The 16949-nt window shown below is 33.0% G+C and overlaps 2 protein-coding genes across 2 annotated transcripts; one reads left to right on the top strand and one right to left on the bottom strand.

Annotated features, from left to right (window-relative positions):
• Positions 1 to 1123: 1123 nt before the first annotated feature.
• On the bottom strand, positions 1124 to 1956 carry LOC141687236 (cell division cycle 5-like protein). Its single transcript, XM_074492447.1, has one exon. It carries the CDS (start codon positions 1877 to 1879, stop codon positions 1280 to 1282), a length of 600 nt encoding a protein of 199 aa, XP_074348548.1. The 5' UTR covers positions 1880 to 1956; the 3' UTR covers positions 1124 to 1279.
• Positions 1957 to 2356: 400 nt separating this feature from the next.
• On the top strand, positions 2357 to 16809 carry LOC141683205 (cleavage stimulation factor subunit 77). The gene is made up of 23 exons (XM_074487902.1): positions 2357 to 2612; positions 3582 to 3658; positions 3741 to 3803; positions 4505 to 4614; positions 4841 to 4941; positions 5230 to 5291; positions 5386 to 5526; positions 5822 to 5950; positions 6517 to 6563; positions 7891 to 7954; positions 8928 to 9048; positions 10287 to 10345; positions 10426 to 10494; positions 10589 to 10729; positions 11187 to 11251; positions 11905 to 12001; positions 13203 to 13262; positions 13830 to 13982; positions 14167 to 14233; positions 14314 to 14415; positions 14982 to 15134; positions 15719 to 15940; positions 16441 to 16809. Exons 2-23 carry the CDS (start codon positions 3605 to 3607, stop codon positions 16605 to 16607), a joined length of 2247 nt encoding a protein of 748 aa, XP_074344003.1. The 5' UTR covers positions 2357 to 2612; positions 3582 to 3604; the 3' UTR covers positions 16608 to 16809.
• Positions 16810 to 16949: the final 140 nt, after the last annotated feature.

Raw genomic sequence — 16949 nt, 5'->3', positions numbered from 1 at the left:
GACATTTTTGGTACACGAACACGAAAGTAGACGGATGAATTTAGCGTCGGTTTTGGGTTTACCCTCGGATACACGACACGAAAAGAATGTACACGAATTAAATAAATATTTAAATAGATTTATCAATATTACATGAATATATATATATCTGACAATCATATTTTACACATAATATTTACAAAAAATAGATACAAAATAGATTCAAATTTAAATTTTGGGTATTCATGAGTTATTGACTTACTCGACTAATAAAAATTTAATATATATATATATATAATTTTTATTATTAATTTTAAATTACACAAAACACAACACGAAATGAAGGTATACGAATACGAGAAGAAACAAATTATTAACAATTAGGGTTTGAATTATATATTCATGATACGAAGTTCATAAATACATGACACGAAAATACACGAAACGAATAAATTGACCGCTCTGCGTTAACCTCATTGCAATGAAAGTTGTATGCTTCTCCGGCAGCTCCGTCACGCAGAACAAGGATCAAAATGCCTGCCTTAAATCGATAAGAATTAACTTTTTCATTATTATTCATTATTACGACCCCTACTTAAATTTAAATATTTACTTGAATCGAAACTATAATTTAGGGTGATAAGTCTTTAAAATCTCGTTATCAACCACTTATACTTCTTACGTTATCGAAGATGATACCATGCACATATTCAGCTCCCAGAAGTGATTAGTTATACCAGATTAATAAAAGAAATCTTAAACTATTATACCAACACCACAGCTCTGCTTATGAAGAAATAGTTGAACAGTAAATCACAATATTAATCAACAAAGAGTTGGTATTCGTTAACAAAGAGTTGTCGCAGTAGTTCAGTTTTTATTCAATTACGGGAGTTCAAAAATTCGAGAGTTTAAAAGTTTAAAAATTTATAAAAAATTGGTGCACTACTTCAGTTATTGTCTATTTGCGAGAGTTCAAGATTTCGGCGCTTAAGGCGCTTAAGATTTCAGACTTCTACGTCGCTTCAAAGATAACGAATCATCAAGAATAAGAGGATTATACTAACTAAAGGCTGGTGTTTTCGAGCATGCTATAAAATCAACAAAAACATATAAATTAGATAACTGAAATTGATAGGCTTTATAACACCGAACTTGTATATGTGATTATCCAACTAGAGATTCTACCGAAGCTCGTAAATGCAAAGTTTTGGTTAAATTTGAAGATAAAGATGTTAAGTAACCCGTCGTACTAAAACCTTAAGGAAAAATTGTCGGTTCAGTTAAACTGTGAATGAGATCACATAACTGAACACTGGTTCCTAATCCTTGTGTTCTCTATCAAGTCAAGAAGTTGATTTCTGCTCTCTTCAAGCTGTTTCTCCATAACTTTTCTAATCCCCTTATTTCCCATAGCATTACTCAACCGAGCCCTTGCTTCTGAAATCATCTGTGCTTCGTTCGCCTCCATATCAACACGATCAGAACGAGCACGCCTCAACTCCCGATCACCATCTCCCTCTCTACGACACAACTTTTGCACATCATCATCCACACCAGAAGCTGCATCAAGAAGTCTCTGGTAACGCTCAATGCACTCGGATGCAGTACGCCCCACAACGCCTCCTGCAAGCGTCCTCCATTGCCCCGGATTGACCTTAACAGCATGCACCAACATCTCATCTTCTTGTCTAGTCCACTCAGTCTTCTTAATCCTCGGTTGCAGCCACTCAAACCATCTTGCCTTGCACTGCAAGGTTGATTTTCGGAAAAAATTAGACGACAGGAGATTCGATATTCGAGGCCACTGATTTTCACCGAACTTCATGACTGCTACCATCAAGATTTCGTCCTCCATGTTAGTCCACATACCAATATCATCATTAGTAATATTAATCATGGTGATCACTGATGAATGAACAACAATTTTTTGTGTAAAAACATAGAAGCATGTATAGGCTCAATATATATAAAATTAACTGAAGCTGGTAATGAAAATTGTCTCCTAGTCCGAATAGAATTTCAATTTTCAATTTTCAATATGCTTCTTATATCCTAAACGAAATTGAAAACTCAATACAAAATTTAAAAATTTAATTTATTTATATTTTTTAAGAATAAAAATTAATACGAAAATTGTTTACAAGCGAAATTAAAATAGTAATTACTTTTTGCAAATTTCACAAAACACAAAAAGAAATATATTATTATCACGAATATTAGAAAAAAAGTCTGGCTTAAAAAAATCTTTACAAAAAGTTTAATTATTAAATACAGTTTATGTTATTTATTATTTATCCTATTTATGATAAATATTTTATTTAAAAAAACCGAACTGTAATAAACAACTTATATAAACACAAAAAACTACACTGTTACAAGTACAGAGCGCAAAAACTACAATTTCAAGAACAGCATCAAAAGTAAGCAGAGAGAGCGAGAGAGAGAGAGAGAGAGAGATTAGAGAGAAATTGAGAGAGAGAGAGATTGGAGAGAAATTGAGAGAGAGAGAGAGATTGGAGAGAAATTGAGAGAGAGAGAGAGGTTAGGGTTTATAATGAGCTTAATTCATCAATCAATCAATTTGAGTTAGGGTTTGTTTTTTGGCGGGTAATCAATCAACTCTGCTGCAGGTGAGTGTTGATTTTTTCAATTTTAATTCCTCATTATTCAATTAAATCTCTCTCTCTCTCTCTCTCTCTCTCTCTCTCTTAATCTTTTTAATTCTAATTCAATATATATGTGTGTGTTTTTGTGTTTATGTATGTATTGTAATATTGCCGTTGAAATTACAAAAACAGATTTTTAATTTTGAATTATGTCGTGAAATTGGGGAAGATTGTTTAGTATTAGAAGAATGTACATTGAGTATGAGTCAAAGTTGTAATTTTTAAGCGTTTTGTTATTGTCTTTTGGGTTTTGCTGGCGTTAGGATTTGGTTGAAGAGTACTGTTGAGTGGTGTTGTCTGTGGTTCTATCGTTTTTGTGTTATTTTAGGTTTATATACTTGATTTTACATTTCTTTATATCGACTAAGTTTTTGGCTTGTAAGAAGACTCGGGGATTGGATTCAGGTTTGGGTGTTTTGTTATGCGAACACTGTGATTTTGAAGTAAATTAGTTAAAAGATAGTCTTGCGTGATTCTACCTCAAGGATTGTAATGCGCTACAAAAGAAGGATTCCAATAATCGATCGGAACCTGAAATTAATGAAAAAGTCTTGTCTATGCCTTAGTATAGGATATACTAGGAAACCCCCAAAATTAATTATACAACTTTAATAACATGTGATTCTATATGCTAATTGCTACTATAATTAAGTAATGGAAATAGCTGCTTTATAATTGCTTTATCGCTCTTACTTATATTTTTGTTTGAAAAATTACTATTTAATCTTGTGTGACTAAAGTTTATTATATAATTAACTTTAAATAAATAAATTTAATCTTTTAATTTTTTGCTCCACATCATTCTTCTTTTTATGGTATGGATTGTGGTGGTGTACTCTCCTTACCATTATAATTAAACCCGCAGTCAAGAATAAAGATTGGCCTATATGCGTGATTATGTATAATAGTTATTTGTTTTATTTTATTTTGCAGGTTGATTACAAGCTTCACAGTCAATGTCTGATAAATATAATGTCGAGGCTGCCGAAAAGCTTGCCAATGAGGCATTGGTATGTACTATCTAATATTATGGTTTTTAATTTTTAATACATGTAATTAATATATTGTAACTATTTCAATTTGTTTCTCCAGCATTTACCAGTTTCTGCAGCAGTGCCTATGTATGAGCAACTTTTACTTACTTATCCAACAGCGGTGAGCTTTTGATCATACTTTTTGTGTTCACCTCTATAAGGAAACGCTACAATTATTTCTTAACAGTAGTAAATGGTCATTTGTAAACTGTGCTTAATAACTTGACATGCTCTTGTTCTTATTGATAAATGAGGCTCCAATTTTTTTATTTTATCTTTTAGATACACGTTTTATTATTCATCTCAACATTTTAACTATCTTTCAAGATCCATTTTAGGAATGAATAACCTGTTTTGAGATTGGAATGAATTAGTCCCTGGGCTTAGAAGAGTTGAAAATTACAACTTCGATTTACTAGATGCATCCTATGGTGACTGCCAGCCCCCCTGGAATATATAGTACATTGTTAACTTTTAATATAATAATCGTATACATAAAATATATTAATAAAAATAGACTATATAGTATTCTTCTCATGTATGTAAAACTTTAAGTTTTGCTTATAATTATTATAACATAATAAAACAATTCAAAATAATTGAAATAATAATTAAGTAGAGTAGATACCAAGGTCTAATTATACATTAAATAATAATTTTTCATATAGATACATGAGCATCAGTATGTACCTCATATGGCTGTCCAAAATCAGGAAGTTTGAGCACCGGCTCTTTTAATATAAATATTTATTTTTGACGTGCTTGAACGTTAGTACTTTTACTTAATTTAATAGACATGATTTATAATACATTTAACCGCAGGCAAAGTTCTGGAAACAATATGTGGAAGCACACATGGTTGAAAATAACGATGATGCAGTAAAGCAACTTTTCAGCCGATGCCTGTTGGACTGTCTCCAAATCTCTCTTTGGTATATCTACAAAAAGCTAAAGGAATGTAAACCTGTCCCAGCATTATAATATATATTATTACGTAAACTGATTGTGGAAGGTTCCCATGAACGGTTTCCTTTGAATACTAGGAAAACAAATTGGTGATGGTTCACAGTATGAGGACTGAGGAGTCTTTTTCTATTACATTATATCAGAAAATATGATTTACATAATTCTCATTGCGTAAAACTATTGGTATTGTAGGCGGTGTTATATACGTTTCATCAGGAAAGCAAATGATAAGAAGGGGATAGAGGGTCAGGAAGAGACCAGGAAAGCTTATGATTTCATGCTCAATTGTGTTGGTAGTGTTTTCCTTCTCTAACTTGCCTCAGTGTTTATTGTTTTTACATAAGTACCACTTATTGTTAACTGAATACTAAGCAGAATTGCATGGAACATGTGACTTGCTGTTTTCGGTAGATCTGAAGTAGAGAAATGATACCTATCTCAGAGGATTAGTGATTTGAAATTATAAATTAGGCCCTATTTGATGTAATAAAGTGATTGAATTAGTGTATGTGAAACGACTGTTCTCATGTCAACTATATTTTTTCTCCTTCCGTTTATTAATCCCTGGCATGGTCTAACAGGTGAAGACATTGCAGCTGGACCTGTGTGGATTGAATATATTACCTTTTTGAAGTCATTGCCTGTCAGTATAACTCTTTTTTGAATCCTATTCCAGTTGGTTGATTTCATTTTACGTCTTTTATTCTTCTTGAGCATTTCTAATAATGTTGTGGCAGGCTCATAGTGCACAAGAAGAGTCACAGCGAATGATTGCTGTGCGAAAAGTGTATCAAAAAGCTATTGTTACACCTACTCACCATGTTGAACAGCTCTGGAGAGACTACGAAAATTTTGAAAATACTGTCAGCCGTCAACTGGTATTCTTTTTTATGTCTATACATAACATGAAGCTGATTTTGTACTCTTGTTCATAGTCAAAATGTGTTGCTTGTATGATATATTTATGCAATCTGTATCTTGAGTAGCTTGGGACATTTGTCGTTTATATCTCTAGTGGGGTCGGAAATTGGAATATGAATCTTTGTATAATATATATTTGTACAATTTGTTGGTTAGCATTGTGAAGTTTTCAATATGAATCTTGGTGTTGTATATACATCAAATTAGAGTTGTGCTGGAATATAATTCTTTTTTGTAAATTATGCAATGCAGGCAAAAGGATTGCTATCGGAATATCAACCAAAATATAACAGTGCAAGAGCAGTGTACAGAGAGAGGAAGAAGTATGTCGATGAAATCGATTGGAATATGCTTGCTGTTCCGCCATCTGGTGCTAACAAGGCAAATCTTAGCTTTTTGTATCTAAGCAAATTTTAGCTTTTTGTATTTTTGTATCTAAGCTAGTTTTTTTAAGTTACCAGCACTCATAAGATACTGAAAAGTGGATCATTTAGGAGTCCATCTTTTGGGGTAATCCTCAAATGTAGAGATTCATTTTAATTTCCTGAGAATATTGAGGATATCTGGGCTCTAACTATAGACATTCGTTATTACTAGTGGCTATTACCAACAAGTAAAAGTGTAAAACCTTAAGGTGTTGGGGAAAGACACTAAAAAAATCTTATATTGTTAAGATACTCTGATGGATCCCTACGTTAATCTGTACAGAATACCACCAAAAAGTAGTATACAATTATTTATAGCCATACTTCAAATATTTCCTTCTCTAAATATTATGCCAGTAACCAAGTGGGTTTACAGATTTAAGGTTAACTATCTATATATCCTTAATTTGGCTGCTGCATGTTCTTGATATTTAGTAACCTCTTCATTATTTGAACAGTATCCTTAACCGTTTAGTTATGCTTCTAATCGAAAGAATGTTACTTATCATAGTTCTTCTGCAGGAAGAACTGCAATGGGTCGCTTGGAAAAGGCTTCTAGCATTTGAAAAGTAAGAAGCAATACTCTTTTCTCCTTAATATGATCAACAAAATTTGTGCTAGGCAACTGTAAATGGGGTTTCTTATTGTGATTTTTCCACGTATTGTGAAATTTGGTTCTTTCTTGATTAATTTTAAAATATTTTTGATGAGTAGAATAAAATTCTTGTACACCAAGACTTTAACATTTTATGCAACCGTGAGGCAAAAAGTTTCTGTTTAATGTTTGGAATAGCTACTTGCACATTTAAACTATGCAATCTGGGTTTAATAATTCAGTGTACTTATCTGAATCGATATTTGACGTAGCTGGACATCAATAAATATTACCTATATGTGTGTGTATAGCCACAAGAACTCAAGAAGCATTGGTTTGACTTTTGAGTTATTAGGATTTGTTTGGGTATGCGAACCATGGATTCGGATTGTTGCATATTTTAACATAAAAAAGGGAGAATTTGGCAAGTACTGGCTAGATCATATTTTGATATACAACTATATTAATGTGTACTATAATCACTAAGTAGTAGTACTAGTAGTCCACCTGGCAAAAAAAAAATACTAGTAGTCCAGTATGAAAAATGTCAATAAATTGTAATACATAATAAGCGTGAAATTTGAGTGAGATGTGTGTCATTTTAGGAGTATGTAGTATTAATTAAAACATTTATCGAGGAATAACAAATTTGGGTTCCGGATACCTAGTGAGTCACCAGTATACTAAATCGTCCTGGCTTCTTGTGAGAATGAAAATACAATATATTGAAGAAATAAATTTTCAAAATTAAGATCAGTGATTAAGAAAAAAATTATGATTTCTTTCACAGATACTAGAAGATGGCATAATAAACATGCTTGATCATGAACTTTGAAGGTGTGCATATATCACGAAGAGGGTGAATTTTTAAGACACTTTTGTCACATCTTGTTCCCAAAATAACTAAATATTATATACTTTTACATATATACATCAATAATTGTGCACTTAAATTGAAAGCGCGTGTTGGTTTAAGATGGTTAATTCCTTTGTTGTACGTGGAAAATTCAAAAATGAAAAAGCCCAGTTCAGCTCTGCATATATCTTCTTTTCTTTTGTTGTAATACTGTATTTGGTGTTTAAATCATGCACGAATAAGATTATTCTCGAGTATGTTTTTTGTTTGTTTTATAAGTTTCTATTACTCCTTTTCTTCTCTAATAAAAGCTATTACTTACATTGTTATCTAGATAGAATGTCTTGAATCTTGTAGTGCATATTCCCTACCCTGTTTCTTGTATACAAAGGTATCATGATTCACTTACCTATCTAATCCGTCAATTTCTGTACTTGTATTTCAGAGAAAATCCTCAGAGGGTAGATAGCATGTTTGCTAACAAAAGAATGGTTTTCACTTATGATCAGGTAATGAGAACATACATGTTTATAGTTCTTATGATAAGTAATGTTTACTTTGCACTTTTTGAACTTATTACATAATTGGTAAGATGGTTGTACTGTATTATAGTTCAACAAGCTCACAAAATCGGCTATTTATATATTAAAAATGAGTAAGATACTATAATGGGTCTATAATACCCAACAGTCTGGGGAAAGACACATTTTAAGATACGAAACTGCTATTTTCATGGTTGGTGGTAATTTAGTTATGAATATAGCAAAGAGGTGTATCTAATGGACTGCCTATCATGAATCCATGTTGATCGGGACACTGGTAATTAGTCCCACTATACCAATGTTTCCGTCTAAGAACCAAGTAAATCAACTTAATGTCGAGAATAATTGTCTTTTGTCCTTTTTTTTAATTATATTTGGAAGTTTAAATTTAGTTGTTCCCTAGGGAATCTAATGCACACACACAGGTCATACCAAAGTGCTCTCCCATCAGCATAGGGTCAGGTCTGGGAAATGTCCTGATGTACGCAGCCTTACCCTTATCTTTTATAAGGAAGGTTCAAATCTGTGACCTAGCAAATGGCCAGTAAACACTTTACTATTGCTCCAAGCTCGACTTTCACTCACCTCACGCGCGCACACACACATGAACACACATGAATGTATCTAATATTAAGTTAAGAGCTCAAGGGTTTTCAGGAATACCCAAAAGTAACCTTCATAACTTTGATATTATATTTGTACCGATACACACATATATTAATTTTTTCCTTTATCTTCCTGTTATTGGTTATACGACTCCCTTTTATATACCATGTGAATCATCACGTAAATTTTGGTCCAATGTATATATGTATCGTACTTCTGAGTGCAAACATGTGATTTGTTGCTGCATGATCACATCTTTTGTTTAGTCATCCTGCTATATCTCTATGTTCATCTTTTTATGTAGAAATATTGGGTTTTTGTTTTTTCCTTCCAGTGCCTCATGTATCTATATCATTATCCTGATATATGGTATGACTATGCTACATGGCATGCAAAAAGCGGTTCTGTAGATTCCGCCATTAAAGTATTTCAACGAGCTTTGAAGGCTCTTCCAGGTATTTATCAGTTTGACTCATACACTGGATTTTTTTAATTGATTCTTTTATGTTCATTTTAAATAGCTCATTATTGTTACAAGAAGACGACCAGTGCCAAATATCGGGTTGACTTCTGTTTTATATTATATTATAAGAAAATGTAATATTATGTGCAAGACAATCTTAGTTTTTTACTTTATTGTTCGTTTGCATGTACAGTCTCTGTTAATTTATAAAAAAAAATGTTCAAAATAATTTTTAGTACATCAAATCGGATTGTAATTTATTATGTTTTTTCATCTTGACAAGTTTAAAGTAAAGTACAAATTTAATCAGTGCAATGTGTTTAGTGTTAGGATTGTTTATTATAGTTTGTATCAGTTATTTGTACATACTAATTATGTTACGGGAAAATTTGTAGTAGTATTTTTCTGTTGTATATATTGGAAACCTATTATTACGGTAACTGTCTTGAAAAATATGAGGATTGTAATTGTATCGGATATAATCGTTAAACATTTAAACTGAAATAGCATCTTATTGTTATCTTCATAGATAAATGTTAATTTATGTTAGGACCATATGTATGTAGAATATATAATGAGGATGCAATCACATAAATGTTTGTAATGTGTTTTTTAAGGAGGGAAACCTAATATTATTAGAGAAACAGAACTTGTAATGATTGTATTCTGATAGAAAAACGTATTAAATTTGATATTCAAACTTCAGCAACCTATTGCCCAGCGGATTTTTATCTTACTATTCACACTTTCTCTAGTCTTTTCACGAGTTTCCACAGCTTTTCTTTTTTGAGGAAAAATCTTCCAGAGAAAATTATGATACTTATTATCTTACTAAAATTTCCCAAAAGTTTTAGAAATCTGGATGATTTTACGGAAACATCTTCTCTATTCATATGAGTAGGGTAAGGTATTCGACTACGTGTATATCTCATCCTTTCAAACCCTACTTTTGACTAGGATATAATGAGCATGTTTGTTCTGTTTTTTAACTATGTTGGTATTTAAAACTTGTAGTACTACATGTATGTATAAAATTAAATGATTGAACCGCCTAATCTTTATCGTGTCTATATATCAAGTGGTGATTGATTCCTTTATTGGTTTCAATTAAATTATCAAGAGAATATATATGCTTAGGGGAACAACCTATCCTACTGTTGCAAAACACGTGCTTAAATTTTTTGTATAAATTTTTGTTCTGTTTACTTAGAGTCTTGCCCCTGTATGCAGACTCTGAATTGCTGAGATATGCATATGCAGAGCTAGAAGAATCTCGTGGATCGATTCAGGTAGAACTGCGTATCTTTTATTTCTTTGGCAACATTTTTGATTTATCTATTACTGACTGGTGCTCCTCCTAATGATGTAGCCTGCAAAGAAAACATACGAAGGCCTCTTGAAGGATCCAGAAAATACGACAGCACTATCACATATACAGGTATTAACACTTGAGCTTCCTGTGGAGAACAATATTTAGAAAACTTGTTCAGTTATAAAGTTATGATGTTTGATGTTTGGTGTTTGGTGTCCAGTTCATTCGTTTTTTGAGAAGAACTGAAGGAGTCGAAGCTGCTCGTAGATACTTCTTAGCTGTGCGAAATTCTCCCACTTGTACTTACCAAGTTTATGTTGCGTATGCTATGGTGGCATTTTGTCTTGACAAGGATGCCAAGGTGAGCTGAATACTGATAAATTTTTTATCATACTAGATAATGTTACAGTCTTAGCCTCTTAGGACAGTGACTAGAGAAGTGTTTGCATCTAGTCATTCATGAACGAACATAAGAATGCTGAGTGAAGTTAGTATATGTTTATTAAATTTTGAACTTAATAGTTGATAATTAAGAGAACCTTAATTATCAACTATTAAGTTTTTTCTTAACCTTTTGGTTTACTGAAGGTAACCTCCTTCAGTTCCCTGGGTGTGCTTGCTTGCCCAATGTATTTCTGTGTACTGTAGTTTCATATCCATTTTAAGTAATGAAAATTTATAGAGTAGCTCAATACAGTAATACACTTTAGCTACTCCTTTGGATTAACCTCCAGAAGTCTCTTGAGCTACTCCTTTAGATTAGTGTCCAGAAGTTTGGTCGGTATAATTACCCTTACCATTGCTTAATTTCAATGCAGGTTGCGCACAATGTTTTTGAATTAGGACTAAAACACTATATGCAGGAGCCTGGATATATTCTCGAGTGAGTTGCCCCGATTTTTATACATGATGCTTAGTAATGTTGTGATTTAGATTGTACTTGCAATAATATTGTGTCTAATTTAAATATAATATGAAGATTGTGGTGATTTAATTAATTTAAATTTCTGAGAGCTTATATTTTTGTTGGGTACCTGTGACATAATGATGGTTACCTAACAACGTGCAGTACTTATAAAGACATTAGACATTATAACAGTTCAAGAATGTAGAAGACTTGCACTTTCCTTTCTTATGTACCTAATTTATTATAATCAGTACATGTGCCATAATTATGATAAGGGAGGCAGGGGTATTTTAGGGAAGAAAACTCTCGGGAGAGATTTTCAGAAACGAGCAGATATTTTTTTCAATAATAAGAATTCTGCTGAATCACAATAATTGACTCCTATGTATATAAAAATCTACTATCCTAATTCAATTTAATATCTAAATTATACATTGTAAATAATAAAATAGCTAAACCTATTCTAAAGTATTCTAATAAAATGGGCTTCCAAAACTTATTATATTGCTCCCAATTACTTTCTTTGGGCTTTTTGACCTGTTGTCCTGCGTTAGTTAATTTTTACCACTTTGTCATCCAGTAAATAATTAAATAAGCTGTCTTTACATTATCCTGACCCAATGTTTCAGATATGCAGATTTTTTGACTCGCTTAAATGATGATAGAAATATCAGGGCTTTATTTGAACGAGCATTGAGCTCTCTTCCACCTGAGAAATCTGTTGAGGTACCCTTAGCTTTTACTATGTTATCTTCCTTGTAATGATGTTGGTTGGCAATATGTGGAAACTTAAAGATGTTTATATTAACTTATATAAGTTATAACTATCCAGTCTATATTTAATCTCCCCATCTTAACCTGATGCACTATGTGGAAAATTAAAGATGTTTATGTTAACCTATAAGTTATAACTATCCAGTCTATACTTGATCTCCACACCTTAACCTGATTTTGTGATTGTAGAGATCTATGATTTAGGAATATATATGTCAGGAACTGGGGTGTCTGACTGAGTTTTCTGAATATTTAAATGTTTTTGTTGTTTTCTGATAGTATAGGACAGTAATCAAGTGAAAAACAGAGAATTAACAGCTAGAATGCAGGTAGAACAGGAGAAATAGAACAGATATTTAACAGGGATAAAAGATCAGAACTCAGAAATGTAGGAAGGAGAGAGATCAGATAGAAACTTGCAGAGTAAGCTTTAGTTTCTAGAGAGAAGTAACCTAGAGAGAAGAGAGAGAGACTCGTGGAACAAGTCCATTTTCATATATTTAAATCATGCATAATCTAAATTACAAGACCTCACAAGTATTTATAGGCTGACTCTTAACAGAAATGTAACCAACATAAGGAAATGACACTCCTGCCCTTGCTAACAATACTACTACCAAACCTCTATACTAAGCTATCCTGACAGTGAACGCTTTTGTTTTTCTCCTATTATTCTCACTCCCCCTCTTTATACAATATTCCTAACTTCCAAATTCTTGTGCTGACCTTAGCTATGTTTTTAAATTATGTTTTGGAATGATAGTAGCCAAATTTCAGAACATTTTAGATCCTTCCATTTTTAGCTTATAACTATAATTTAAATGGAGCTGTTACCTGGACTAAATTAATTTTCATTTTATCTTGAAAGAGCCATAATTTTCTCACCAATGTCTTTTGCTTTTTAAACCCACAATTGTCTGTATTTTTTAGTAGGTCTTAATTTTTTTCATGATTATCTTCCCAGTGTATCCAAGTGTTGGACTTGGTGATATGTTGAAATTTTATGATTTTGCATGTTTTTTTGGCTTAAACTGAAGGAGTAAGTAGTGCTAAATGGTGAAGTAGTGATAAATGTATAGGATCCCTAGCCTACAATGTTTCCCTTCTGCAAAATGATGTTTTGGTCGATTTTAGAATCTATTTCTTTGTACAGGTCTGGAAAAGATTCTCGCAATTTGAGCAGACCTATGGAGATCTTGCGAGCATGCTTAAGGTAGTGATGATATGTACAGTATCTATTGTTTGTACTGACAAGCTTTTGTATGCTACCCACTGATAATTGTCTGGAGTAATGTCAATAATTACGTTCTGCAAATTTGTAACACCTTCTCTCTGTTGCTGACTCTCACTCCTGTTTGCCAATCTCTACTGTACTCCGGCTCATTATATTATTTGTTACTGGACTAGGAAACATTGCAAAGTCCTATAGTTTTTGCTGTCTCGTAATTTTCCGTGATACAATCCAACAAGCTTTTATGCAGCCTTGACATTGCTAAGAGTTCAGTGTTTGATCTTGATTTTACCTATTAATTTATTTTCCTTTCATTTTTAAAGTTCTGTCTTGAACTCTACTGTTCAAAACGACTCAATATTATATTTTTAATTTCAGAGCTTCACACTGCATGTAGGGTCATGCTCAGTAATCATAACTTAACTTTTTCATTATCTATTTGCTTCTTTTTTGTACATATTGGGGGGGTAGAACAATTATCAAGCTTAATGAGTACAACACCTTATGCATGATATTAATCATATGATATGATATGACTTCCCTATGCAGGTTGAGCAAAGGCGGAAAGAAGCTCTCTCTGGAACAGGGGAGGAGAGTGCATCAGCTTTAGAAAGTTCACTACAAGAAGTTGTATCACGTTATAGTTTCATGGATCTTTGGCCTTGCTCTTCTAATGATTTAGACAACCTGGTCAGACAAGAAGTATGTTCCACTATCTTTTACTTGTTATACTGCTAAGGATTGTGATTGAGAACGTATACATGCTGTTACTATGTGCATTGTGTTTTTATTTCACAATTTAATAGTTTATAGTGGAACCACTGCCAAATGTATGAATCAACGCTGTAACTTTTGCACTTACAGTTTTGCTTTTTTAATTTTGTAGTGGCTTTCGAAAAATATCAAGAAGAAAAATGAAAAGGTTTCCCTTTCCAATGGAGCTACTCTGACAGGTATAATTCAACTCGAGTACTGTTTTCTTGAAAGGTATTATTACATCACCTGGTTTAATGACACTCTTTTTGTCACCCAGATAAGACCTCTTCAGGACTGGCAACTAGTTCAAATCAATCTACAAAGGTTATTTATCCAGATACCTCAAGAATGATGGTTTACGATCCAAGACAGCAGCCTGGTATGTGGAGTGTAACTGTTTATTGGATAAGGCTAGCATCACTTATTTGAATGTATGAGATGTTAATATGTCGAGGATATATACGAAATTAAGTAAAGAGAAGTAGACAGAATTAAGTAAAGAAAGTAAAATGATGGTCAACTGGACTGAAGTTAACTTGGAAGTAAATGCATTTTTCCAAGTTAAGATTTACTCTGAGGAACATATTTGCATGTCTAAACTTCTTTCACCCTTTGCCATTGGACATGTAACATTACAGAATCGAACAATCGGACTGTTCCATGTATCAGATGAAGATAACTATTGTTATGGTACTGTAAAACGAAAGAAAACTTAAACAGTCATTTTTTCATTGACGATTGGTTCACTATTTAGATACAAGGTTTGTATCAACTATTAAGCATCCTCAGATATGACCGTGATAATTGGAAATTTCAGGGTGCGAGTAACCGTACAAAGCTTTTTGGGTGGTTTGAATTTAATTATATATACCAAGTATCCTTATAAATATCAGTATCCTTGTTTTTTCTGTAGCCTAAATGTGACCTTTTCTCTTGGCAACGCAGGAGTGTCTGTGCCTGAAGTATCTAATTCAGCCACCTTATCAAGTTTAAGTGTGCCGTCTATTGTTGGCGGGACATCTAACAGTCCTAACGACATTCGAAGAGCTGCACCGCCTGCTCTGGAGTCCTTCATTGCAAACTTGCCAGCTGTGGAAGGTATTTCATTGTAACTTTTATGTTTTAAGATGCCAATTACTGATTCTAGTGGATAGAGTAATGCCACTGAGTAAATTTATTAGCAGCAGAGGTGAAAAACAAATTCAAAACATTTTTATGCTTTTTCGTAAATATGGAAGATAACCAAGTGTAGGATCTTTCCACGTGTTCTAAGTCGAGTCTCGGTGACTAAATTGAGAGCAGAAATGCAAAAAAGCGTAATAGTTCAGTTTTCCCTTTTTTTCTTAGTAAATTGAAGCTTTTGTTGCACTCAAACTCGTATTTTTAGTGTACAAATTGAAGCTTTTATTGCATTAGTTTTTTACACGTGCTTGTGAATCGTGATATACACGTCCTTAGAATGTGCTGCCAATTTGCTTTTATTGTAATACTGAAACTATCAGTGTATATCCTATGGTAGATTTTCTTTTCGCAATCGCTTAGTGGTCTAGAACTGCAATTTTTTTTATCCTCGAATAATTTTTGGCCATTAATCTACTGTTTTGTTCCAGTTAATTGTTAGAAAAAATATCTTAAGATCATGAATTGCTAATCTTTGATGTGTTGATTCCAAAAACTGCCAGGTCCATCTCCTGACGTTGATTTTGTGCTGTCGATATGTATGCAAACCAATTTTCCAGCAAAGCAAGCTGGAAAACCTGGAACTACCTCAAAACAATTGCAGGGTGTCACTGTCCCAAGTTTGAGTGATATCTCCGGATCAAACAAATCGCATCTAGGTCCAAACAGTTCAACATACAAACCAACCAGGGAGAGACAAGTTGCCAAAAGAAAAGATTTTGACAGTATGTTAATATCGTTCATCCTCTATGATTATGTCATCAAGCTTCATATATGAGTGTGCTAAAGTAATTGGTGTGTGTAATGTCAATAATTGGAGCAACACATCTGTAAGCAATCTAAGAAGAATTAACATCAGAGTCAAACTTGGATTTATTAATCAATATGAAACCTTCACTGCCAGGTGCAAAGTTTTATTCTGTAATTCACTTAACTTATTTGGGGCACCTATCCCAGTTCCGAATCTAAAAGTTGCAAGTTATATTTTTTAGTTACCAATTTAAACCTCTTCCACACATAGAGTCTAGCCATAGAGTTGTAAAGAGACAGTGCACCATGCCTTGTAAAGACAATGTCATAGGGAACGTTATACCCGTGTTTGAATGTAAGATACTTTGTGGCTTGTTTTTCCTTAGATACATAGTTTACGGGGCTATGTAAAGAGGTAGTAGTGGTTTACAGAACTTGTGTATTGAGATTCCTAAATCTTTTATGTTATTTGCAGGGCAAGATGACAATGATACTGTTTCTGTACAAAGCCAACCACTTCCTAAAGACGTTTTTAAGTTACGCCAGATGAGGAAAGCTCGTGCTACTGGTTCACAAACTGGATCGGCATCATATGGAAGCGCAAGTGCGTTTTCAGGAGACCTCTCTGCAAGCTCCGGCTGACCTTGCAATCACTACTGTTGTATATTATCTTTATATAAGAAAAATAATGTATCCTAGTTATTAATTTATTTGTATCATTGCCTTCTAATTTATCATAGATAGGAGAGTAGAAAATTTGCAACATGTCAAAATCTGTACAAAACATTTTCTTACTTTATATATGGTTAAACAGCAGTTCAGAATAATATTGCCTTCCCTCGTCTTTCTAGTGCTAAAATTCTTACTGCGAAGATTAACCAATAATGTTCTTAATGGAAAAATGCGAGTATAGAAATTAGAGTTTCTTAATGGAAAATTTGCCAACAAAAACAGCCACAGGAGATTAACCAAGTTGCCACTGGC

This window comes from Apium graveolens, chromosome 9, assembly GCF_009905375.1.
Source record: "Apium graveolens cultivar Ventura chromosome 9, ASM990537v1, whole genome shotgun sequence".
NCBI classification, from domain to species: Eukaryota; Viridiplantae; Streptophyta; class Magnoliopsida; order Apiales; family Apiaceae; genus Apium; species Apium graveolens.
Note: the sequence above shows the minus strand (reverse complement) of the source record. Positions and strands in the feature narration are given on the sequence as shown.